Genomic DNA, 25,906 nt, shown 5'->3' with positions numbered 1-25,906 from the left:
AAAAAGGTGAGAAATTTTTTTACAAAAATAACACCTCACTTTTCACGCATCCTGAAATTAGTCAAAATCATTCTTATTAAATTCTATATTTCATTTAAATTATTTTGATATAATAATGTATATACAAATATTGCACTTATATTAGATTAGAAATTTAATCAATCCCCCAAAGCTTTTATAAAATAGTATTGGCAATTACAGCAGCAATAGATTAATCTATTGTAGGAGCAACCTTTTACAGACTCTTCTAGAAGCTGGCTCAAGCGGTTTGGGATGGTGGTGGACTTGAAGGGGGTATTTAATTAAGTAATAGACATATATACATACACACACGCACACTAACCTACCCATTCCCTTGTCAATTTCACCCTAACCGAAACCTATAGGAGTTAGTGGCAAACGTCAAATATCTAGCAGAAAAGGGAAGAAAGGCTGTCAGTGGATAGTTTAGCAGCTGAATGAAAAAAACGGAAGCAAAAGAAGAATAAGAGGAAAGGAAGAAAAAAAAAATAAGAAGACAAGTAAGAAATTTTGAATTAAGTTATATTAAGAGTGCTACAATATCTTTGGCACTTGTGTTGCCAAATCTAACAAAATGAAGTTTTAGTAAGGGTTTCAAGGCTCAACCACTCGCAATAATCCAAATAAAATCCAACATGAAAATTTGATGTTTGAGTCATTCCGTTCAAGGTTCAAATCAAGTTTGAGTAAGCCTGTAAGAGAAGTGAAAATTTTAGGTTGGTTTCGGGTAGGGGTGTCAATTCGGGTCAGCGAGTCGGGTTCGGGTCGAACCCGGAACTGACCCGGCACTGTTCGGGTCAACCCGAACCCGACCCATTTTTAAAAACGGGTCAGGTTTCTGGACCCGAACTCGACCCGATTCGGGTCCGGGTCAACCCGACCCAACACGAATGACCCGAAGTTGACCAAAGTTGACCTAAAATTGTTAATTTTCGGGTCAAAATCGGGTAAAAAAAGGGTCAATCTCGTGTTTTCGGGTCAAATATGAGTTTTCGTGTCACTTTCGGGTCAATTTCGGGTTGCTGGGTCAACCCGACCCGATTTTTAAAACAGGTTGATTTGTTCAACCTGAACCCGACCCGTTTCGGGTTCGGGTTGACCCGAACCCGGATTTTTCCGGGTCGGGTTCGGGCCGTGTTTCGGGTCATGTCAAAAATTGACATCCCTAGTTTCAGGTCATTTAAGAAATTTCAAACCTAACCCAACTAATAAGGGAATTCTTCTTCATGCCAATAAACACCAAAATCAAATAGCACTGTTGTGTTGATTTTTCAAGTTGATGTGTACTTTTCTTACAACTAACAAGAGAAGTGAGATAAAAACAGAAATAGAATTCATAATTAAAACATCAATACTAAGAGATGTGAGTAATAGAAAGTGGCCACTGACTGACAAACCAGTATAAGTACAAAGAAACAAAAAAGGTTTCATTAGAAACCACTGAAATAGCATTTAGCAAGTTGAACTCATAGGTTTGTGAAAATTAAATCATTGAACACAACAGAAATGCATGGTTATTTTGCTTCTAAACCAAAATAGATCTAAGGATTAAAGATTAATCTTGCCTTGAGCCATGCTTCTCTCAAGCATTGACAGCTGGCAAAGTATTTTCTTGTTTGGGCCCTGTAAGGAATATAAGCATAATAAAGTTCAATTAGGTATTTACTAGGGAAATTAAAGGTGGGTGTAACAACATGATCCACGTAGACAAGGGTAAAAAACCTTGCTTAGTGCTAAAGAAAAGCAGTTCTTTGAAGAGGGTAGATCTCCCTTCTTCCAGATGCAATTACCTAAGCATAGCCATGCATCTGCAAGAGATGGATTCAGTTTAACCTGCAAGGTCAAATGCACCGCAGATAAAGCTCATAATTCAGAAAATGTTACCAGAATAAAGATTGAACTAGTGCATACTGCTTTTGACAAATGATCTTCCGCTTCTTTTTGATAATAAGGAAATACATCCAGTATTTTTCCTCTTAAGAATTCATATTGTGCACGCTGTGATGTTGATTTCCTTAGTTCTGCTTAAAACCAAAAACATAAGTGCTATATGCATGAAAGGTTATGCAAATGGATCAAGAAAGTTATCTATAAAAGAGAATGATCTACAACCAAAAAAACATAACACAACCTGTATATTGAATTGATTGATAGTATAAATGAAATCGTACTAGCCACAATATTGATACAACATAGCAATATAGCATAGCAAACTAACATAATTCATTGGATGATAATACGCTTTACCGTATGTCATATAGTTTGATATATCTCTTTTGACTTCATTGAATATATTAATTTTATTAATGAATTTTGAAAATTTGAATGCTCATATTATGTAATGATTAACATTGAATAGAACTAAAACATACATGTTGATTTTTTTGTCTTGCATTGAAAATAGTGATAGAGTTTTTGTTATTTGTTGGATTTTTTAACTCATTAAATGGACTTTAATAATTTTATATCAGTGAAGTGGTCGGGATTGTGAGCAGTGATACTGATGCATTCATGCTTTTACTTTATTTTGTTTTGATATAATTTGAACAATATTTAGTTGGGTTTTGTATTTTTTTAAATTATCCAATGATGGAAAGCATCCGATGATCATGGTAAGAGGTTCTTGGGCATGGAAAGTCTAGGATTTGCTTGCATTTGGGTCCTTTTTGTCATTTGGGCTGTTTGCTGTATTTCGGTTTGGGCCTTGGCTATTCTCGAGTTAGGCTTTTGTTGCTTGGTTTTGAGATAAAAAAGTTGGATTCTACTTGGTGCTAGCTCATTAATGCTTGAGCTGAAGTTTAGCTCATTGTTTGGAGGAGTAATTGCACTTCCTAGCTCATAAATTCATAAAAGTATGTGGAGTGGAGCTTGTTTCTTTCCATTCTTGTGTCTCCTTGGTTTCTTCCTTGTGAATAAAGGCTGTGGGCTGGTTGCTTTTTCGTTTTTCTCCCTGGCTGTTTTTCCTATCTTCCTTTGTCTCGTTTCCTGGCTTGTCTCCTCGAGTCCCTCTCTCATTTCTTTCCCATGGCTCACTGGCTGTGTTTCCCGTGGCCTTCCTTCTTGTTTTCTGTGCAGAATTTGATGGCTGTTTGTGGTGGCCTTTGGCCTTTCATTTCCCCAAACCTTATTGATTTTGGTTGGAGCTGGTATGGCTGTTTCGCTTTTTTCTTTTGCTTATAAATTGGATATGTTTTGGAATGAAGGAGGTTGTTGAAAATTTGAGAAAAGTCTCTACTAAAAACATGAGAGTTTCTTCTCTTGTAAAAACTTGAGAGCTTGTTCTACCCCCTTTCCTCCTCTCTATTTCGTATTGGTTTCTAATCCCTTCTTCTTTACGCAAGTTCCACTCCACCTGTATCCTTCTTCTAGAGCATTTGAAAGTTGTTTGTTGGCTTATTTTGGAGACATTTGCCGAAGGAGTTTGGTAGGACGTTGGACCCTTTTGCAGCGGTTGACCCTCGGTTTGCAAGCCTAAGCATTATTTTCATATACTTTCCTACTCTCGTTGCATGTGAGGAAACCACTTGACAGTTGTTCTGAGGATAGCATTTTTATGTTATAATTTTGTTTCGTTTGATTTAACTTTTCGTTTATTCGGATGTTTGTTTGGATGTTTGCAAGTTAAAGTGAATCGAGTTTGATCTTATTGTCCTTGTGTTCTCCAATTTGGCTTTTTTTCTAGTTTGCTTACATCAGGTTTGGTATCAGAGCGAGTTAGAATATTCTTGGTTGGTGAGTCTTTTTTCTTTTGAAATCTAAGATGGCTAATAATCCGGGGAATTGGCAAAATATGATGCAACAGTTAGCGGACTTGCAAAATCAGATAAATGAAATGGCTAACACTCTTGCTAATCTAAACGTTAACCAACATAATGTTCAAACATCTGAAAGTGAAGAAGAAGTCCCTAGGAATCAAAATAGGCGACAACAAAATTGAAATTTTGAGATTAAAATAGATGTTCACAACTTTGAGGGGAAATTACAACCTGATTTATTCCTCGAATGGATAGAAAAAATTGATCAATTCTTTGATTGGAAAGAAATTCCTGAAAACAGAAAAATAAAATTTGCAAGTTTAAAACTTACTGGTCATGCTCTTACATAGTGGAAAAACTTACAAAATAATAGACTTAGGCATGGGAAAGAGAAAATATAAAACTGGGAACGAATGAAGGAAAAAATAAGAGGAAAATTCTTGCCATCTGATCACGCATGAACACTCTTTCAAGAATTTAATAATTTGCGACAAGGAACTCAATCTGTGGAAGAATACAATGAAATATTTTACAAACTTCAATTAAGAATTGATTTAGATGAGTCTGAAGAGAAAACTGTCTCAAGGTATCAACGGTCTTAAGTGGACAATCCAAGATCAACTGAATTTGCATCATGTAATTAAAATTGACGAGGCGTATCGTATGCCATTAAAACTTGAAAAGCAACATCAAAGGGAAAGGGGTGGTTACAACAAGATAACATAAACATATAAACGACAACCAACTAGCGGGGTTAAAAATCAATCTCAAACTTCTGTGGGAATATCTGGTGTGAAAGTTAAGTCTTTTGAAAATCAAAATGCGGATAAAGGAAAGGGTATTATGGGATCTAAACCTTCTGAAGAACCTAGATTAATTGGGTCATGCTATAAATGTGGGCTTTATGGTCATTTTTCTGCGACTTGTAGAAAAAATAAGCCACCAATAAATAATTTCATTGAAAATGATGAAGAAATAGAGGAAGAAGAAGAAATAGAATTTGAACCTGAAAATGACATTGATTTAGAAAAAAATGATGTTGAGGGAGATGAAGTTGAAGAGCTTTTGGTAATACGACAATTCTTAACAACTAAAATTGACAACGGGGATAGGTGGCTTAGGAGAAACATTTTTAAGATAACTTGCACGGTCGAAGGAAAAATTTCTACTCTTATGATAGATAGTGGGAGTTATGGAAACTTTGTTTCTCAAAAAATAGTTGACAAGCTTAAGATAAAATTCAAACCACTTGCTAAATCTTATAAAATCTCTTGGTTTAAGGAGGGGTTGAGGTTTCAATCACAAAACAATGTGTTGTCAACTTAACAATTGGGGGTTCTTTTAAGGATCAAGTTATTTGTGATGTCGTGCCTCTTGAAGTCTGTCACATTTTGTTGGATCGACCTTGGCAATTTGATCACAAAAATATTCACAACGGAGAAAAGAACACTTATACTTTGCTTCAAAATAATAAAGAGTTCACTCTCTATCCTCAAAAACATGTGTCTGATTTGCCTGCTAAAAATAACAAGGTTGTCAAAATTAACACTCTTGAACTGCTTTTGAATACAAATGATTTGAAACATTATGAGGTAGCTTACTTGGTTTTTGAAAAGGAAACTGATTCTATTATTCAAATTCCAAATAATTTAATTGATGAATTTTCTAATATATCACCTGAGGAATTGCCTATAGGGTTGCCACCGATGAGAGATATTCAACATCATATTGATTTAATATCTGAAATCACTTTGCCTAACCTTCCTCATTACAGGATGAGTCCAACTGAGCATGCTGAATTTTTAAGCAAGTGACTGATTTGTTAGAAAAGGGTTTGATTAAAAAAAGCTTAAATTTCTGAGTTGTGTCTGCTTTATTAACTACAAAAAAAGATGTAACGTGGAGAATGTGTGTAGATAGTAGGGCAATAAATATAATCACCATTAAATATTGATTTCCTATTCCTAGACTGGATGACATACTGGATATGTTAAGCGGTGCTAAAATCTTTTCCAAAATTGATTTGAAAACCAGGTATCACCAAATTAGAATAAGACATGGGGATGAATGGAAAATTGCTTTTAAAACTAAACAAGGTTTGTATGAATGGCTTGTGATGCCTTTTGGGATTTCAAATGCTCCGAGTACTTTTATGAGAACTATAAATCATGTTTTGAGAGCTTTTATTTCGACGAAATTTTGATTTATAGTATTCGCCCTTCTGAGCACTTTAATCATGTTAGGCAACTGTTGCAAACTCTAAGGGAACAAAAGTTGTATATCAATCTTAAAAAATGTTCCTTCATGACTTCGAGCTTAACATTTTTGGATTTTATTGTTTCTGCTGAGGGGATAAAAGTTGATCCGATAAAAATTGAAGCAATTTAAAGTTGGCCCACTCCTAAAAACATAAGTGAGGTAAGAGGATTTCATGGCTTTGTTTCTTTTTAACGAATGTTTATTAAGAACTTCAGTTCTCTGATTGCTCCTATTACTGATTGTTTAAAAAAAAAGGATATTTAGGTAGACACCTCAGGCTGAACAAATTTTTGAAGTCATTAAGAAAAAAATGAGTCAAGCTCCCATTCTTAGCTTGCTAATTTTTTAAAACATTTTTAAAGTTGATTTTGATGCTTCTCATGTTGGTATTGGTGTTGTGCTTAGTCAAGAGGGAAAACCTATTGCTTATTTTAGTGAAAAACTGAATGATGCTCGATCCAAATATTCTACATATGCCTTGGAATTTTATGCTATTGTTCAAGCTTTGAAATTCTGGAAATGTTATTTGATCCGACGGGAATTTGTACTGATCATGAAGCATTACGTTTTTTGGCCTCTCAAAAAAATTTGAACAAAAGGCATGCTAAGTGGGTTTCTTTCTTTCAAGAGTATATTTTTCACATAAAACATAAAACTGGTGTGTTAAACAAGGTAGCTGATGCTTTAAGCACGAGATAACATTTGTTGGTAACTGTTTACCCAACTATCACTTCTTTTGATTTTTTAAAAGATACTTATGTGAATGATCCTTATTTTAAGAGTATTTGGGATTCTTATCTTGCTTCTGGAACTGATCCTTCTGCTTAGTTTATTATTCATCAAGGGTTTTTGTTTAAGGGATCTAGACTTTGCATAACAAAAAATTATTTAAGAGAGCAACTTGTGCATGAACTTCATAGTGGGGGATTGGGCGGACATTTTGGGCAAGAAAAAACTGTTCCTTTGGTTGAGAAAAAATATTTCTAGCCTCATATGAAAAAACAAATTGTTAAGTTGGTTAAACAATGTAAAATCTATCAGGCTTTTAAAGGAACTTCTCAAAATACAGATTTGTATACTCCTCTGTCTATTCCAAATAAATCTTGGGAGGATATCTCTATGGATTTTATTTTGGGATTGTCTGTTACTGTTAGAAAGTTTGATTCTATTTTTGTGGTTGTTGATCGCTTTAGCAAAATGGCACATTTTATTCCTTGCAAGAAAACTTCTGATGCCTCATATTGATGAGGTCATCGACAGACATTTTAGGCAGGTCTACCGGCGAAGGAATCGTAGATCGACGGCTATGATTAGGAGCTTATATTTCTGATGTTGCCATGTCATCTTATGATATTTTCTATGTATTTTTTATTTCAAGCTTTAGTTTACTATTTTGCCCTTATGAAGGTTGAGTCTTTGTTGTAGCCCTGTGGGCATTTGAGTCATGTCATTTTCTTTTGATGAGGCCTTTATAAAGAGGTCTCCTCATATTATATGAGCTTAATGTTGGATTAATAAAATTTCTGAGATTTTTCTTCTTCTTGCTTAAGAGCTTGAGAGAAAGAGAGGAGACCTAGGAGAGGCTCAAATTTCGAATTCCCCTCTTCTTTTCCCCATTAGGAAACCTTCCCTAATTAATTAAAATCTGAAATTTAAAATCAGGTTTTAATTAACTCATTGGGCCCCACCAATTACACAAATTCCCTGAAGCATGAGCTAATAAGGAGAGCAGCTCCTATTCTTATGATTAGTGTTGGTATAGCTTATTAGGTGGCCTTCATTGTGTGGCCTAAGAATGCTCTGTATAAATAAAGTTTGTAAAATGTTAAAAAGATAGATTTTTGATTTGGTTTCATTGATATCTTGTTTCTTCCCTGTCTTCTTGTCCGTTCTCTGTAACTTGGCCTGAGCCAAGGGGTGAAGCGGGGTTGCAAATGGAAGTTCGAAGAAGCTCCTCTCGCAGGAGCTGCAAGGTCGCCGTCCTCTCTCTCTCCCTCTTAGGAGACTAGACGCGGCGTCATTTGGTATCAGAGCCGGCAAGATGCCGCCTCGACGTAATCGACAACGTCCTGTCTGTGACATTATGGTGGAAGATTTGCAGCGTGAGGTCCGACGATTACAGTAAGAGCTAGCCCAGAGAGATCGGCAAGAAGCGGAGAACCATCAAGAAGAATAAGAGGTTAACCCTTTCCATCAGGATTCCTCCAGTGAAGAAGGAGACTCTCGTCGACGGCATAGGCCCGTCCGGCCGTCCTTCAGGGATGATGGGGGAATCAAGATCGACCTCCCTGAATTTGAAGGAAGACTTGATCCAGATGAATTCTTGAATTTGATACACACCGTGGAGCGGGTCATTGAATTCAAAGTAGCAGCTGCGGAAAGAATTTTTAAATTGGTAGCGATTAAACTTCGGAAATACGCGTCGCTGTGGTGGGAAAACCAGAAGAAGAATCGAACCAGGGAAGGTAAATCTAAGATCACGGATTGGGACAAGATGAAGAAAGAATTACATCGCAAATATCTCCCGGGACAGTATCGTCAAGAACTGTTCTTGAAGCTTCACCGGCTGAATCAACGTCAGATATCTGTGGAGGAGTATGCCGCCGAATTTGAACAATTGGCACTGAAATGCGATCTCATCGAGCCGGAAAAGAATACGATAGCGCGGTTTCTGGATGGCCTACAACCTGCCATAGCTCATGTGGTGCAGTTACAAACCTTTTGGACTCTACAAGACGTTGTCAATCTGGCATTGAAGGTGGAGAAACAACTAAAGAGCATGCCAGCTAATCATTCTAGACCCAGGGAAGTATGGGAGGGTAAATCTGCTCAGAGTTCAAAAGGTGGGACATCCACGTCGCAAGGGGTGCCGACCACATCCTCATCAGCTGGGCGAGGGTGGAATTCGCCGACGAATGCTGCAAGGGCCACCTCCGCACGCAAATGCTTCAAATGCCAAGGTTATGGGCACATTGCGTCCAATTGTCCCACGAGGAGGGTCATCACTGTCATTGAAGAGGAGGAATTGGAAGCTGACGCTGACCTACTGAAGGAAATTGGCAAGGCCGAAACTGGGGGATCTCCGGAACCCACAATTATTTGTGCTGATGAAGGTGAATTGCTGGTCCTTCGCCGGTTGTTAAATACTCAGAGGGAAGAACCCGTCCAACGTCATATTCTCTTCCGAACTAGGTGCACCATCAACAATCGGGTGTGTCAAATTATCATTGACAATGGCAGTTGTGAAAATATAGCTTCAAGTGCGTTGGTGGAGAAGTTGCAGATCCCTACTGAAGTCCATCCGCGCCCTTACAAACTATTGTGGATCCAACGGGGAAGCGAGGTCGAGGTGTCCAAACGCTGTTTAATTGCATTTTCTATTGGCAAATTCCAGGATCAAGTGTGGTGTGATGTGCTGCCCATGGATGCCTGTCACCTCCTGTTGGGCCGGCCGTGGCAGTATGATCGGCAAACTCACCATGATGGGTCCGCCAATACATATACAATAACTCACAGCGGAGAGAAGTTATTGTTGATGCCAATGGAAACTCATGGCAACAATTGCGCTAAAGAACCAACGTTAATGAAGAGGGCCGAGTGTCAGCTAGCCCTTCGGCAAACAGATGGGGATACCTCCTCTTACTCAAGGAGAATACTATCGCGCAAACAGAATTACCCAGCGAGGTACAACCCGTTCTGGACGAATTCCCGGATGAGTGGGTGGAAGAACTACTCGCGGGATTGCCACCTTTGAGAAAAGTACAACACGCGGTGGATTTGCTGCCAGGGGCAGTCTTGCCCAATCGACCACCTTACCGCCTTAGACCCGATGAGCACATGGTATTACAGCAGCAGGTAGAAGATTTGTTGGCCAAGGGCTTCATCCGCCCAAGTGTTAGCCCGTGTGCAGTACCTGCACTGTTGGTGCCCAAGAAGGACGACAGCTACCGAATGTGCATCGACAGTAGAGCCTTAAATAAGATTACTATCAGGTACCGGTTTCCTATTCCCCGAATTGATGATTTGTTTGATCAATTACAGGGGGCGACCATCTTCTCCAAACTCGATTTAAGAAGCGGCTATCACCAAATCCGGGTGCGGGAGGGTGATGAATGGAAGACCGCTTTCAAGGTACGAGACGGACTGTATGAGTGGTTGGTGATGCCCTTCGAGCTATCCAATGCCCCAAGCACCTTCATGCGCCTCATGAACCAGTTGTTCCAACCCTTCTTGAGTCGGTTTGTGATCGTCTACTTCGATGACATCCTCGTCTACAGCCCTGACGTACAAGCCCACCTGCAACATCTCAGGCAAGTGTTGTCGCTATTACAGGAACAGAAGTTGTACTGCCACCCGCACAAGTGTCGATTCTTGGACACTCGAATCCAATTCTTAGGATTCATAATATCAGCCAATGGGATTGAGGTAGACCCGAGCAAAGTAGAGGTCATCAACAGTTGGCCCGTCCCCAGTTCGGCAACTGAAGTGCGTCGGTTCCTCGGCTTAGCGTCCTTTTACAGGCGGTTTGTCGCCAACTTTAGCTCGGCGGCTGCTCCCCTTACCGATCTACTTAAATCGGATTCCTTCACATGGACAGACGAAGCTCAGCACAGTTTCCAACAGCTACAGAGGAAGGTGACCTCTGCCCCGGTGTTACGTCTACCTGACTTCGACAAAGTATTCCAAGTGGATTGCGACGCCTCGAATGTGGGCATTGGTGCAGTACTAAGCCAGGAGGGACAACCGGTAGCCTATTTCAGTGAAAAACTGAATGAAGCTCGGCAAAAGTACTCCACTTACGACAAGGAGGTCTACGCCATTGTCCGTGCATTACACCACTGGAACCATTACCTTCTTTGTAAGGAGTTTATCCTCTATACCGACCATGCCGCACTCAAGTTCTTGGATAGCCATAAGAAGTTAAGAGGGCGTCATGCCACGTGGGCGGAATCACTGTCCGCTTTCCAATTCTTGCTTAAACACAAATCCGGGAAGAATAACTAGGTCGTTGATGCCTTAAGTCGACGATACGTCCTGCTGCAAACATTACACCACAAGGTGGTCGGGTTTGACAATAATAAAGAGCAGTATTCCACTGATCCCGATTTCCAGACGGTGTGGGCTAAGTGTCAACACAGCTCTCAACCCCTGTTTCACCTGCAAGAGGGATTTCTCTTCTTTAGATCTTGTCTGTGTATTCCACAAGGATCGTTTCGGCTTGCTCTTATTTCCGAATTCCATGATGGGGGGTTGTCCGGACACTTTGGACGTGATAAAACGTTGTCCATGCTAAAGGAGAAGTTTTACTGGCCGACCATGCGATGGGATGTACTTCGCTATGTGAGGGGCTGCCGAGTGTGCAAGATAGCTAAAACTCCAGTAACTAACGCCGGCTTTTATATGCCACTACCAGTACCGCTCGGCCCCTGGGAGGATGTTAGTGTAGACTTTGTTTTGGAGTTGCCCCGCACCCAAAGAAACAAAGATTCAGTCATGGTGGTTGTGGACCGGTTCTCCAAGATGGCTCATTTTATAGCCTGCAGCAAAACTCTGGACGCCACCCACATCGGCGACTTATATTTCAAAGAAGTTGTCAGACTTCATGGCATTCCAAAATCAATTACGTCCCATCGAGACGTTAAATTTCTTAGCCATTTTTGGCGTACCTTGTGGGAAAAATTGGGTACACGACTCCAGTTCAGTTCGGTAGCACATCCGTAAACCGACGGACAAACAGAGACAGTAAATCGCAGTTTAGGCAATCGACTGAGGTGTTTTGTCGGGAAGAACCTGAAACAATGGGACCTTATACTACCTCAGATTGAATTTGCATTCAATCGTTCACCCAACAAAACCACGGTACGCAATCCCTTTGAAGTCGTGTATGGCTGCAATCCGTTGACACCCTGCGATTTAATCCCAGTTAACCGATCGCCGACTTACAGCCAAGAAGCGGAGGAAAGGTGCAAGGAGATCCAGAAATTACACCAGCAAGTACAAAAGGAAATTGAAAAACAAAATGAAAAATACAGAAACCAAGCCAATCGGCGTCGGCGAGAGGTGCAGTATCAAGAGGGCGATTTGGTTTGGATCAAATTGAGGAAAGAGCGATTTCCTGCCGGAACCTGCAGCAGGTTGAAGCCCAAAGCAGATGGACCCTTCAGGATTGTGAAAAAAATCAACAACAATGCTTATCAAGTAGATCTCCCAGGTGATTACAACATTTCGGCTGTTTTTAATGTTGCGGATTTAACTCCCCACTACAATGTGGAGGAGTTCTTCCCCACCCCGGAAGGAGGACGCAGGAGCTAATAAGGAGAGCAGCTCCTTTTCTTATGATTAGTGTTGGTATAGCTTATTAGGTGGCCTTCGTTGTGTGGCCTAAGAATGCTCTGTATAAATAAAGTTTGTAAAATGTTAATAAGATAGATTTTTTATTTGGTTCCATTGATATCTTGTTTATTCCCTGTCTTCTTGTCCGTTCTCTGTAACTTGGCCTGAGCCAAGGGGTGAAGCGGGGTTGCAGGTGGAAGTTCGAAGAAGCTCCTCTCCCAGGAGCTGCAAGGTCGCCCTCCTCTCTCTCTCCCTCTTAGGAGACTAGACGCGGCGTCATTCCCTCTCTTCTCCTTGCTTGGCCGGCCACCCCATCTAACCTTTTCTCTCTTCACTTGCCACCTAAGCATCCACTAATTAACCTCTTAAATTCCCCCCCTAATAGCCGCCCCTCTCTCTAACATAATTTAGGGAGATTTTAATGGCAAATAACCTCTCCCTCCAATTCAAGAAAATCTGAAATTCAAATTCAGATTTTCCCTATGCCTCTCCTTAGCTCACGGCCTAACTCCTCCTCTCTTTTCTTCTTCCCATCCCCAATTCAATGTTGAATGGCAGATCTCGAATTCGAGTGGGGGCTTGTGTTCAACGCCAACGGTAGTCTAAAAGTCCTACGATCTCCGTTCTTTGACGCAGGGTTTGAGCACGGTGACACAGTTGGCGAATACTTGGAGCGAATTCTCCCCTCACTTGTGCGCGTCATCGACCGCCAATTTCAAGACTACGTTTGGACAATCACCAGGCGCCATCCACCACCACCTCCACCGGCGACTACCTCTCCTGTAACGAAGTCCTTCGTCTCCTTTTCCGTAGTGGTGCTCTCCATCTTCGTGTGGTTCTTTCTTCTCTGCTAAAAGCCAAAGAGTGAATGAGTGAGAAGGTGCTCGAGGTGAATTTTCTCATTATCAAATCGTGGGATTTTGTTATAAGCATTTAAGTAGTTCTTTTATCTTTGAATGTTTATGAATTGTTTGGTTATCTCAAAGCAACTCTTCGCCTAAGCAAGTTGATTACCTTGAATATATTTAATCCTTTATTTTATTGGTGATAAATTTGTGGTGGTAACGCTTTAGTTAACTTTTTATTTTAACTTCCGCAAGCAACTCCTGTTGGATTCACATCACATATATTGCTGACTTGTTCTTTAAAAAAATTGTTCGTCTTCATGGTATTCCTCGCACTTTTACTTATGATAGAGATATTAGATTTTTGAGTCATTTTTTAGAACACTTTGGACAAAATTAAGAACTACTCTTCAATTTAGTAGATCATATCATCCACAAACTGATGGGCAAACAAAAGTTGGCAATTGAAATTTAGGAAATTTATTGAGATGTCTTGCTGGAGAAAAATCATTCCAATGGGATTTGATATTGTCCCAAGCTGAATTTGCATACAATAATTATGTTAATCGCTCCACTAGTAAAACTCCATTTGAAATCATTTATGGTCAGCCTATATCTCATATTTTAGATAGAAATTATTTACCTTTACCGAATAAAATTAGTGCTGAAGCTTCTGAGACTTTTGACCATATCAAAACTGTCCAACAGCAAGTCCTTGAAAAACTCCGAATGGTTAATATTAAATACAAATCTACCGCTGTCAAACATCAGAGGGAAGTTTATTTCAAAGAGAGAGATTTGGTTATGGCTTACTTTCGTCGCCAACGATTTCCTGTTGGTACTTTTGGAAAATTAAGCATGAAGAAATTTGGGCCTTTTCGTGTTCTATGAAAATTGGGCTCAAATGTTTATCTCTTGGATCTTCCTATTACTGTTGGCACTTCTCCTATGTTTAATGTTTATGACCTTTCTTTGTATGAAGGAAATTCTGGCAATCATGTGAAAATTGAAATTTTGTCACTCTCCACATCAATTTTAAATAATGATAAACAGGTTAAAGATGTTATTGATGTCAAAGTTACTAAAACTAGCCATGACAAGCACATAAGATTTTTGGCAAAATGGAAGAATCGTCCTTTGATAGACTGTACTTGGATGGATGCCAATGAGTTGAAGAAACGTCATCCGAATCTTTATAAAAAGATTGTGGAAGCTTTCTTATTAGGAGATGAGATTCTCCCATCAGGGAGGAATTGATGCATTCTTGTTTTTAGTTTATTTTGTTTTAATGTAATTTGAACAATATTTAGTTGTGTTTTGTGTTTTTTTTAAGCTATCCAAAGATGGAAATCATCCAATGATCATGATAGGAGGTGCTTGGGGATGCAACTCTTGGGTTTGCTTGCATTTGGGTCCTTTCCATCCTTTGGGTTGTTTGCTGTATTTCGGTTTGGGCCTTGGCTGCTCTCGGGTTGGGCTTTGGCTACATGGTTTTGAGATAAAAAAGTTGGGTTCTACTTGGTGCTAGCTCATTAATGCTTGAGCAGAAGTTTAGCTCATTGTTTGGAGGAGTAATTGCACTTCCTAGCTCATAAATTCATAAAGGTATGTCAGAGTGGAGCTTGTTTCTTCCCATTCTTATGTCTCCTTGGTTTCTTCCTTGTGAATAAAGGTTGTGGGCTGGTTGCCTTTTTCGTTTTTCTCCCTAGTTGCTTTTCCCGTGTCTTCCTTTGTCTCATTTCCAGGCTTGGCTCCTCGGGTCCCTCTTTGGCTGCTTTCCCGTGGCTCCCTGGCTGGGTTTCCCGTGGCCTTCCTATTTTCTGTGCAGAATTTGTGGGTTGTTTGTGGTGGCCTTTGGCCTTTCATTTCCCCAAACCTGATTGGTTTTGGTGTAAAACCCGAAAAATGCCGTTTTATACCTCGCACGCTTTTCGATGCGTCGCAACGAGTTTTAAGTGAAAAATTCAAAATTGTCGGATTTCAACGAAATTAATTTTATAAATTTCTATACATAATTATTAAAAATTTGATATATAAAACTTATATTTAATTTTGTGTATTTTGGGAAATAAAAATTAAAGAAATCTCATAATACCCATTATACCCCTTATATGTAATAAAGCTAAGATGTTTTAAGTGAGGGCAAAAAGGGTCTTTTGCAATCCCTATTTCCTTAAGTTATGAGAACTGAACCCTCCCCTCCCCATTTTCATTCAACCCCTCATTTTGTTCGGCCAAAACCAAACCGAGCGGAGGCGAGAAGCACAACGCATGGGAGAGGGGCGACGGACAGCGGCTCCGGTGACTTTTCTGGAGAAGTTCTTGAGGGGAAAACGTAAAGAAGGTTATGGTGAGTTACATTCTAGTGATTTCTCAAGTTTTTGTAGAATTTTCTTTAAGGAAAAATCTAGGGTTTAAGGGAAAACATTGATTTTCTTTAGGGGAATAATAGAATAGAGTTATAAGATAATTTTATGGAAGGAAATGATATTTTCTTTAAAACTTTTGAGATTTAGAAAATTAGGGTTTTTCTCTACAGTTGAAAATTTTGAAAGTGCTTTTGCAAATATGGTTCCTAAAGGTCCTAAGAGGGGGGTTTTTAAGGAAAAAAATTAAGTTTTTTCTTACAAAATGTATTTTCCTATTTTCTAATTATTTAAAATACGAAAATAGAAGTTATTTTAAATTAATTTAAGTTATGGAAAAAGAGTTATTTTGGTTAAAATATGTAATTATATAAAATTATGAATTTTTAGAATATGTATTTTGCTTTATGTGATCAATTGGAGAGAGGAAGAGAGAGATAATGAACTTAGGATAAATTAGGAATAGAATGATAACATTAATTTAGAATTATTATAAATAATTTTGAAGGAGAAATTAACTCTTTTATGTGTTTTGAAGAAATCTCGAAAGACGAAGGATTAGCGAGGAGAATCAATTTCAAAATTTCTGTAAGTATACATGATTCTTTATTACAGTAATACTTTTGTTTTCTCTCTAATTTTAGATTTTGAAAGTCCAAGCATGATTATGAAAATTTTATGGTCATTTTAGATCATGATTATGTTATTTCAACCTATGATTGATCAAGTAACTTTTATGTTATATATCATGGCATTATATTATAAGTTTATATGTTATGAAAATGAGATGATATGATTATAATATGAATGTGATATTGAATGCTTGTATGTATATGCTGAATAGATGGATCTCACCCCCATATGGTACTAACTGGGGATGCTGTACTCGTGTACATTAAAATGGTAAAGGATATGAAGAAGAAAATTGTAAAGGAGTACCTTTATGGTACTAGACTGTGGCTCCTGTAACGGTTGTAATATATACAAAAAGAGAAAGTTATGAATAATGATATGGATATGAAAATGAATTATGAAATGATATAATTTTATGATTTATGTTTATGTTTAATGTTATGTTTATATGAGGCAAATTATATTATATTCAAATGAAATTGATATTTAGCATATTATTTTGTTTGCCTTGATTACTGTACTTTAGAATTGTATTTTACTTATTGAGCTTCGGCTTAATGTTAGTTGTTAACATCTTTCAGATATAGTTACTTTAAATTAAAAAAAAAATAAGTAGAAGGGATGGCCATGTATATCGTAAAAGAGGAGCGTCTGAGGAAAGGTAATTTTATGATTATTACTGATTTTATGTTTATGTGATTTCAAATTTGATGTTTTCGAGGCTCTTTCAAATGTTAAAGTGATAGTTTTAGGAATTAGATATTTGACCTATCGTCCAACCAACCGTTCCCGCCTCGCCTACGCGAGCTCATCGGGCCGAGTCGTGACATTTGGTTGGAGGTGGTATGGTTGTTTGGCTTCTTTCTTTTGCTTATAAATTGGAGATGTTTTGGAATGGAGGTTGTTGAAAATTTGAGCAAAGTCTCTACTAAAAACCTGAGGGTTTCTTCTCTTGGAAAAGCTTGAAAGCTTATTCCACCCCCTTTCCTCTCTTGACTTCTAATCCCTTCTTCTCTACGCAAGTTCTACTCCACATGTATCCTTCTTCTAGAGCATTTGGAAGTTGTTTGTTGGCTGATTTTGGAGACATTTGCCGGAGGAATTTGGTAGGACGTTGGACCCTTTTGCAGTGATGGAACCTCGGTTTGTAAGCCTAAGCACTATTTTCATATATTTTCCTACTCTCGTTGCATGTGAGGAAACCGCTTGACGGTTGTTCTGAGGATAGCATTTTTATGCTATAATTTTATTTTGTTTGATTTGACTTCTCGTTTATTCAGATGTTTGTTTGCATGTTTGCAAGTTAAAGTGAATCGAGTTTGGTCTTATTGTCCTTGTATTCCCCAATTTACCTTTTCTTTCTAGTTTGCTTACATCAGATACTAATAACGATCACCAGGTTCTTCTTTAGATTTTGTTATGCATTTTCATTTATTATTTTGTATACATGAGTTTGTGATAGATTAGTAATTGTAGTGAACTTCTGGTTGGTATAAATGACATTTTGGTGAATGAATATTAAAAATATTTTGATATAAATGATACTAGTTGCTTTCATTGTATATAAATTTATTGATGATTTATAGAAGCTCCGATATTCTTAAAATGATAAATAAATAATTCTTCCAAATTCGAATGGGCATTACATGATGATCCCCACACATCATTGTGGACTTACATGAAAGATTGAGATCATTTGTAGATTTAAATGGGATAAGAATTACGAGTGTGTTTAGCAAGATGATGAACTTCACACTAAAAATTCTTAAAATTTTTGTTGATAAATAAGAAAATAATTATTTTTTTAGAGTTACAGTGTCCTAGGCCAAAGTGCCAAAATCAAATATCATTATCATTATCATTCTCTGAGGTGCATTTGGAAATTGAACTTGAGGTTTTGGCGGATAATTAACCTATTGTTTGAGCTCATACCTTATTTGAGGAATAATTCTTAAAAAGTTGAATCCTAAATAAACCTCTGCATTATCAATCATGGATACCTTGACTCCAAGTCCTGAAACTTATAAAGATTGTATGAGAAATTAGTCACATCAATTTTGTCTAGAGTGAGTTTATTGATTGATAATAAGTTGCAATCTATGCTAGGTACTAAAAGCGCATAGTCAAAGTATCAAATCTTTTGAGAGAATGATAAAACATATTCCGACCACATTTGATAGTGACCCATCTATAATCTGAGCATTAAAATTTTCATAGCATAGGCTAGAATTATTAGAGGCTTTTTTTCTACCATCATATGATCTGAGCTCCATCCCGAGTCCACCATCCAATTAGTAGTTTTCTCCATGTTTGCAAAGATTGCATGCAAGAATAACCATTTTGAATAACCAAATGTTCCCAAATAAGTTTTTATTGGGAGAATAGTTAATTGTCTTTGAATTGTAGTCTAGTGGCAGAAATGACAACGACAGTGCTATAACAATTCGCCTTTGTGGCTTATTTTGATTTTTAGCATTGGAGTAGCCAACTTCCTGGCCACTAGCTTTATTGTAAACTTTGCCATCATCTTCTTCGTGGTAGCTACCACCGTCTTCTTTCCAAGAAAATCTTTTCAGAAATTTATGTCACCTTTGTCATGAAGGTTGGCTTTCAATGTTGGTGAATGACCCACCAGCATGGTGGAGACTCCATATTATTTGAAAATCAACCTTCAATTTTGAAATCCAAAATTAATTACATAGAACAAATGAAATATTAATGTCCACAAATTGTTGGATTATCGTACATAGAAAGTTGTTATCCAAATATTGTTGGATTGTTGCAGTTAGAAGCCTGCCGTCCACAGTTTCTAGATTAATGTAGATAAAAATCTAATGTGCACATGGGGTAGCTATAGAAGAAAAGGTGCTGGCAACGGATTCAGGATAATTTCAACAAAAAGTTAAGATGCTTATTTTATGAAACAGAAAAATAAGAAAAAAATTGCAATACTTAGATGGTTCAAACTTTAAAAAGAACTTCTAAATGAAATTGATATTAAAGGACCATGAGAAAATAATAACAAAGGTGCCTTAATCAAGGAACTAGGAGTCCTGCTAACCATAGCAGTTGGCGATTGAAACTAAAATGAGTTTGATGCGGAGCATGATTGCACCGGAGGTCGTACTAGACAACTTACCTTTTTATAACAGAATTAGGCACTAGCCACTACCTTTTTTCCTATTTTCAGCATTATAGTACTGATACAATCTTTTAGTTTGTTACACTCTTTTTAGCACAGCTCAAGGGATACATATACGGCAAGGAGGAGTATTGTACTCAGATTTTGAACAACCTGAAATTATACTACAGCAGCTTGGCTGTTCCTCCCTATTCTCTCTATCTCGGTAGAACGGGTAGGAGGGCTTTGCTAGGGAGAGGAACTCCTCTCCAAAATCTGAAGGAAATATTGAGTTCTTTGCCCAAAACCTGAGAAGAATCTCAGATTTTCTCTTGGTAGGAGAGAGGTTGCAAGCTCCAAATCTCCTGGAATCCTTGGCAGCAACTGTGTTGACTTTGGAAAGGATTGTATGACGAAGGAGGGGTCCTTTAATGGTGCTGGAGCGACAGTAGTACAGCAGAAATTGCTGGACAGCAATTTGCTGTGGTAAATACAGCAACTATTAGGCTTCTTATTGCTGGACACTGACTGGTGTTCAGCTGGGAAGGCAGCAGGGATGATGCCTTGAATTCTGGAAATTGTATTTTGCGGTGTATTAAATGTAGTAGCTGAATTTGAGAGAGGAGCCAAGCCTTAATGGCTATGAGAAGGCTGAAGGTAAATGCCAAGCCTCAGGTTCTGCGCTGGAAAAGCTTTTCTGGTGCAATTAGGACAGAGGGGGGGCGGCAGAGCATGAGAGGAAATAGAATGGGAAAAATATGAGTTGGGAAGGAATTAAATGAGGGGACGTGGGGGTTTCAGCCAAACATTAATTCTGTGACTTGGAAATAAATCAAACTGTCTAAGTTGAGGATAATACTAATGGAAAACAATTAAATGGAGATTTGAGGATTTGGATGTGAGGAACAAAATTGTTACGGGAATTGAAATTGTTTCCAAAAGAGAGGACTTAGAGTATTAATTAATGGGTAGGTGGCAGGCATAGGCTAGAGATGAATTAATGGGTAGGGATTTAATTCCTGCTATTAAACTCCTTAGATTAGGGAGTCAATTAGTAGAACAAAGCAAGGGAAATTTCGGTTATGAAGGGAATTTTGAATTATTTCCTAAATCTAGACTTGATTTAAGAAATAATTTGAAATAGGATTTAATGAGGCCAATTAAGACTTCTTAATTTGGTTTAAAAAGATTAGGAAAGGGAATAATTCACTCCAATAGAGGAACCAAATTCAAATGGATGTAAATTAAGAACTTTTCTAAAATAGAGGAACCAAATTAGGAAAGAATTTGAAATTTGAATTTGAATAATTTCAAATTCAAATTAATCCCCAAATTAATCCAACCAAATTAGGAAATCCCAAAGAGGGTGGGAGGAGGAGTTTCGGCCGGCGGCTAATGGGGGTGGAGCCGGCGGCAGGGGTTCGGGTATGGGGGATTTCGGGTGGAGATGAATCCGGTGGCCAAACGAAGATTGGGGAGGAGAAAGACGATGGAAAAACAATTAAAGAAGATACAAAACAAAAACAAGAATAGAACGAAAGATCGAAACAAATGATAGAAAATAAAAACCGCGAGCCTTGGACTCTTCCAAAGACTGACGGGTGATTCTTTGCCCTTCTCCAAGGGACTTTAATTCACGAGCCCGGACCCATCCTGCGGCTGGTGAAGACTTCGATTCCTTTCATAGGAATCTCACTAACGCTCTCTCACAAGAAGAACACAAGTGTGGAAAACAATTTTTCATATCAATCCTTCATCCCATTACAATAGCTTAAGGCCCTATATATAGACCACAACATGAGAAAATAAAAATTTACAAAAATGCCCCTTGGACCATAACACTCACATAAACTATCCTAGGGGTAAAACAGGAAATACATTAATTAAGAACTAAAATGCAGAAAATAACTCATAATTTAAAATTTAAATAATGGCCGTCGATTTACGACGCCGCCTGTGATAGATGCGCCAAATTTTCGTACCGATGTTTGCATCACTCTCACTCGACTAAACAAAAAACTAGCGATGTTACGCTGCAATCATTTTCTAGGATCACGAAAGTAAAATCTGAGACTTGACATATAACAAAATATGCTTTGGTGAGCTAATATACTGATCAAATGTATTTTACTCCATTATTCAAAGCAACAAACACCAGCAAAAGAAATTTTCACATAAAAGTTTTTTTTTTTCTGGCAATCACACATTAAAAAGAGTAACAAAATCAAATGAGCGTGTAGGATCACAGAGGATAGGTTACGACTTGAGCTGCTAAACACAAACAAATTAAGCATTCCCATTTTAAATGGCAATTACAAACATGTAAACGCTTATTCTGAAGGGGGAGAGAGAGAAAAAGGGAGATGATGTAGCCCAAACCTTGTGGGATGACTCTCTCCACAAGAGCAAGAGCAGCATCAGCATACTTTTGTAAACGAGCAGTCTTCTCCATCTGGTCCTTGGGGAAGAATGTATCCCGGATGTCATAGAGTTCATCTACAGCGAACTCTACAATCCAAATTGGTGAAATTTCAGGCAGCCCACCACTACCGGTTGTCTCCACCAACTGAGCCATCCGTAATGAGATGAGCTTCACCACTGCAATGCACAGGATCTATGTAAAATCATCTCCAATGGTGCAACATTCTGTCATCACATACTGTTAACACAAAGTTAAATCAAGTTTATATTTGTTGAGTTATATCCAATAGCCAGTTAATTTTTAGTCCATGTTAAAAGTCCAAAACAAATGGCACAATACGTGACAATATTAAATAGAAATGATGTAGCAGGTCTAGTTAAACATTACTATATGGAAAGTTTCGTCAAATATTTAAAAGAGCATTGTAACTTGGAGGGGGTCAGTACGCGTTAGTCTAAGTAATAAATAATTGCAATTAAAATAGGAAATTAGGAATTGCCGATTAGATTTCATCATTCAAAAACAAACACATGACAAAAGAAAGTGATGAATATAGCCTGACAGCAAGTATGATGTGAATTTAACTTCTGCAATATCCATCAAAATATCACAAGCTCTCACCTGATCACAAGTAAAATCATTTAGATAATGAAACTCAGCCAATAAAAGCTAAAACATGGAACAGTCAAACCCGAAACTACCTGAGACAACCTAAAGTTTCGGGGCTCAAACTAGAGGTCTCTGTCTTCATAGTTTTTCTTTGTGAGAAAAAAAAAAAGAATACTAATGAGTTGAGCTCAAACTAAGGAAAAGCAAAACCAATCAATTAAAAGATATCTTATATCAACATGTTTAAAAATACACAACTTGGCATCCTAATAATTTTCTTAAAAAAGAAATATAGACCATGGATTTGTACCAGCAATTTTAAGCATGATAAATGAGAATTCATAACATCATAAATGACATTTCACTTAGTGGTTATAAGAAAACATATAATAAAATATAATGTGAACATGAAGCAACACAAAAATCATCATTTCCTTTCTCCATTGATTATTTTCAGAACTACAATTACTCCCCATCCTGCTGCTTTCTTTTCCTTCAATAGAGCATTTTGAGACTTCGCTTTAATTTTTTCTAGTCATTTCTCTCTTGCTCTTCAGTCATATCTAATTTTCTTGTGTACTTCGATCACTCAGTCTACACTGTTTGAATTGATAAAAGTAGTTGTGCTTAGTATTTACTTTGATTTACTATCTTATGTTGGAATTCAAAAAAAGCAACTATAGTTGTATTTAATTTTTTAGGTTGTCATTAGGTTTTAGTTGAGGATATTCTTTGTATATGTCACACCCTATTTTGACCACCTACAATCAATCTAGAGTGTGATAGAGAAGGAAAAATCTGAACAGACCTTCTTCTTAACAAACTGATGTGAAACGTAATGCATGGAAACAAGAATTGCCTTTGAGAAATTAATAAGAGCGATGGAATTCATCTTGCTAATAATTAACTCTTTGCTTGCTCAAGATTGAGTTAAGAATTTGAGGTTGAGAGATTTAGCAACGGCAATAGATCACATGTAGAGATTACAGTAACTTGCAAAATAACTACTAAATATTTAAGTAATGCAAATAGCTAATGATAACAGAGCCCCAAATCTAAAATCTAGATCATTCACCTGGAGGTCCGTCACTCGTTTTGAAAGTGGTGGCTAGCGGAGGAGAATTGTAAGTAGGCTTAGCGATGCCACTAGTAGACAGGTGATGCAGGGGGGACTCGTCGCCGGGGAGGAGGCCGGAATTGGAGAGGCCGGTGGGTGTCCACGGATGGTCCAATCGTAGTCTTCAAATTGCTCGTCTACGACATCCACGAGCGTGGGGAGGATGCGATTCAAATAGTCGTCGACGGTGTCGTCGGGTCCAAAGTCCAAACTTAACGTCGAAGAATGGCGAGCGTGTTATATGAATACTTCCGTAGACATCGAGTACTAAACCACTATCCACTTCGGGATCCGCCATGCACCATTGCCCGGAGTAAGGTGGCATACGAGAAGGAGAGGAGAAGGGGAAGGTGGCGGGCGGAAGTAGAGAGGTTGAAGTAATTTGGGAGGGGGGAGAGAAGAAATCTGAAATTTAATTTCAGATTAATTCTTTCAGCAAGGGGAAGAGAGGAATTGATTTCAATTCAAGATTTTGGAAATCTGAAATTAAAAATCCTGGAAAACTGAATAACCTGAGGGGGGTATTAAAGAGGTGTTTAAGTATATATGAGTGGCAAGTAGAGAGAGAAACCAATAGGAGAAGGCTGGCCGGTAGGGGTGTCATGTCCGGGTCACAGGGTCGGTTTCCGGGTCCAACCCGAAAAACAAACCGGCATCTAATTTCGGGTTCGGGTCGACCCGAACGCTTATTGCAAAAAGGGTCAATTTTCTGGACCCGACTCTGACCGCTTCGGTGTTCGGTCGGGTTCGGTCACCCGGCCCCACTTGTATCGGTGGAACGCATTAGGCGGAAGTTGCGAACGGGGTGCGCGAGTTTCGCGCTGGTCGCACGCTGACGCAGGGCGGGGTGACGCTTAGAGCGGGGCTGTGTCGGGCTGACGGCGGGGCGAGGGGCACAGCTCAGTTCGACGTCGGGGGGCGAAGGCCGGTTATGGGTATCGGGTCAAATCGGTTCATTCCCGGTTTCCGGTCAACCCGAACCCGACCCGATTTGCACGGGTCGATTTTTCAGACCCGAACCCGCCGCTTTCGGGTTCGGTCAACCAAACAATTCGGGGGATTTTCGGGTCGGGTCCAATTTGATAGCTCTAGTGACGGCCATATGGGAGAGAGAGAGGCTTGGATAAATAGGTTGGGGACCACAATTAATTAATCAAAATCCGAATTACGATTTCAGATTTTAATTATGTCATGTAACTCCTTTCTTGAAAGAATAATTGGGAGGGAAATTGAATTTCCAAAAATTTGTAACTCCCCTAATTAATTCCCATTAAGTGATTATTGTAAGTCATTAAAAGGATGAAATTCAATTAGCAAAGGGAAAACCAAATGGAGCCGGCGTATGGATCCAGGGTGGTCGCGAAGAAGGTTGGTGGTGGCGCGGGGCCGGATGAGAGGATTGCCGGCGGGAGGCTCCTAAAGCCGCGGCGGATGGGGTGCTGGGTTAGTCGGCGGGAGCTGGCGGCGGTTTGGCTAGGAAGGCGGCGGGCAAGGATCCAGCGAGAGGAGAAGTATGAAAATATAGGTCCAAGGAGTGAATTCAATTTTCACAGTGCTTCAAATCCGAATCTCCACGATGAATGAATTGACCAGAGAAAAAGGAAATAATATAACTGAGAAACCTAGAATACATCAGAGTAGAGTATAATAGTTCTCCTACGATACTGTTACGATCAATAGGGTTAAGCGACTCAAAGTAGTGAATCAAAGCACAAAAGCAAATATTTTTCATTTCTATCAAAAACGAGACTCTTACATGAGAAAGGCATATAAATAGCCTTAAAATGACCAAAAAAAAACAAAAAAAACTAAATGCCCTTGGGCGTACAATAAGCGGAGACCTATAATACCCATAAGGCAAAAAACGGAAAAACATAATAAAAATAAACTACCACATAAAATGTATGAAAATAGGTAGATCATGATCGTGGCCGTCGATCTCCGGCGTCAGCGATGGTACACGTGTCGAAATCTGATGACCCCATCACAAACCTATTCTGAAACACTAAATATTAGAATTAAATAAGTAAAAAGTAGTGCATTCAAACTATACTAAGATAACTAATCAATTCACTCAAAATTTTCAATATAAGAAGCATATATAGTATACTTCAAATAAAATGCACATCCAAGTTGAAATACCAGAGCTTTACTAAAACCTTAAAAAAAATTTACCATATCCAGAAAATCTGCCAGTTATCCTCAGATCTAATCTGTACATCAAAATATGTATGTAGACAAAAAGAGTGGTCAACTGTACTGACTCTACTCACTAGCTCCTTCCCCTTGGCTGCAGTCAATCACTATTAAATAAGTCGGGGCTTAATAAAATACTCCAGCAATGCAAAAAGAATATTATGAACATATTAACAATTAAGATAAAACACATGTAAAATTTTATACTAACATGAGAAAGTAATAACCC

The 25,906-nt window shown here is 38.5% G+C and overlaps 1 protein-coding gene across 1 annotated transcript in view; it reads right to left on the bottom strand.

The window, feature by feature from the left end:
- Positions 1–1,569: 1,569 nt before the first annotated feature.
- LOC110098523 (tetratricopeptide repeat protein 5-like) overlaps positions 1,570–25,906 on the bottom strand; it is a 30,732-nt gene continuing 6,395 nt past the window's right edge. Inside the window, exons 2-5 of the mRNA XM_028698531.1 lie at positions 21,713–21,992; positions 1,933–2,042; positions 1,744–1,854; positions 1,570–1,644 (exon numbers count right to left, since the gene is read on the bottom strand). Of these exons, the coding sequence (XP_028554364.1) occupies positions 1,570–1,644; positions 1,744–1,854; positions 1,933–2,042; positions 21,713–21,908 (492 nt within the window). The 5' untranslated portion in view covers positions 21,909–21,992. The remainder of the gene's footprint in view (positions 1,645–1,743; positions 1,855–1,932; positions 2,043–21,712; positions 21,993–25,906) is intronic.

This window comes from Dendrobium catenatum, unplaced genomic scaffold (genome assembly GCF_001605985.2).
Source record: "Dendrobium catenatum unplaced genomic scaffold, ASM160598v2 fragScaff_scaffold_1103, whole genome shotgun sequence".
In the NCBI taxonomy this organism is placed as follows: domain Eukaryota; kingdom Viridiplantae; phylum Streptophyta; class Magnoliopsida; order Asparagales; family Orchidaceae; genus Dendrobium; species Dendrobium catenatum.
Note: the sequence above shows the minus strand (reverse complement) of the source record. Positions and strands in the feature narration are given on the sequence as shown.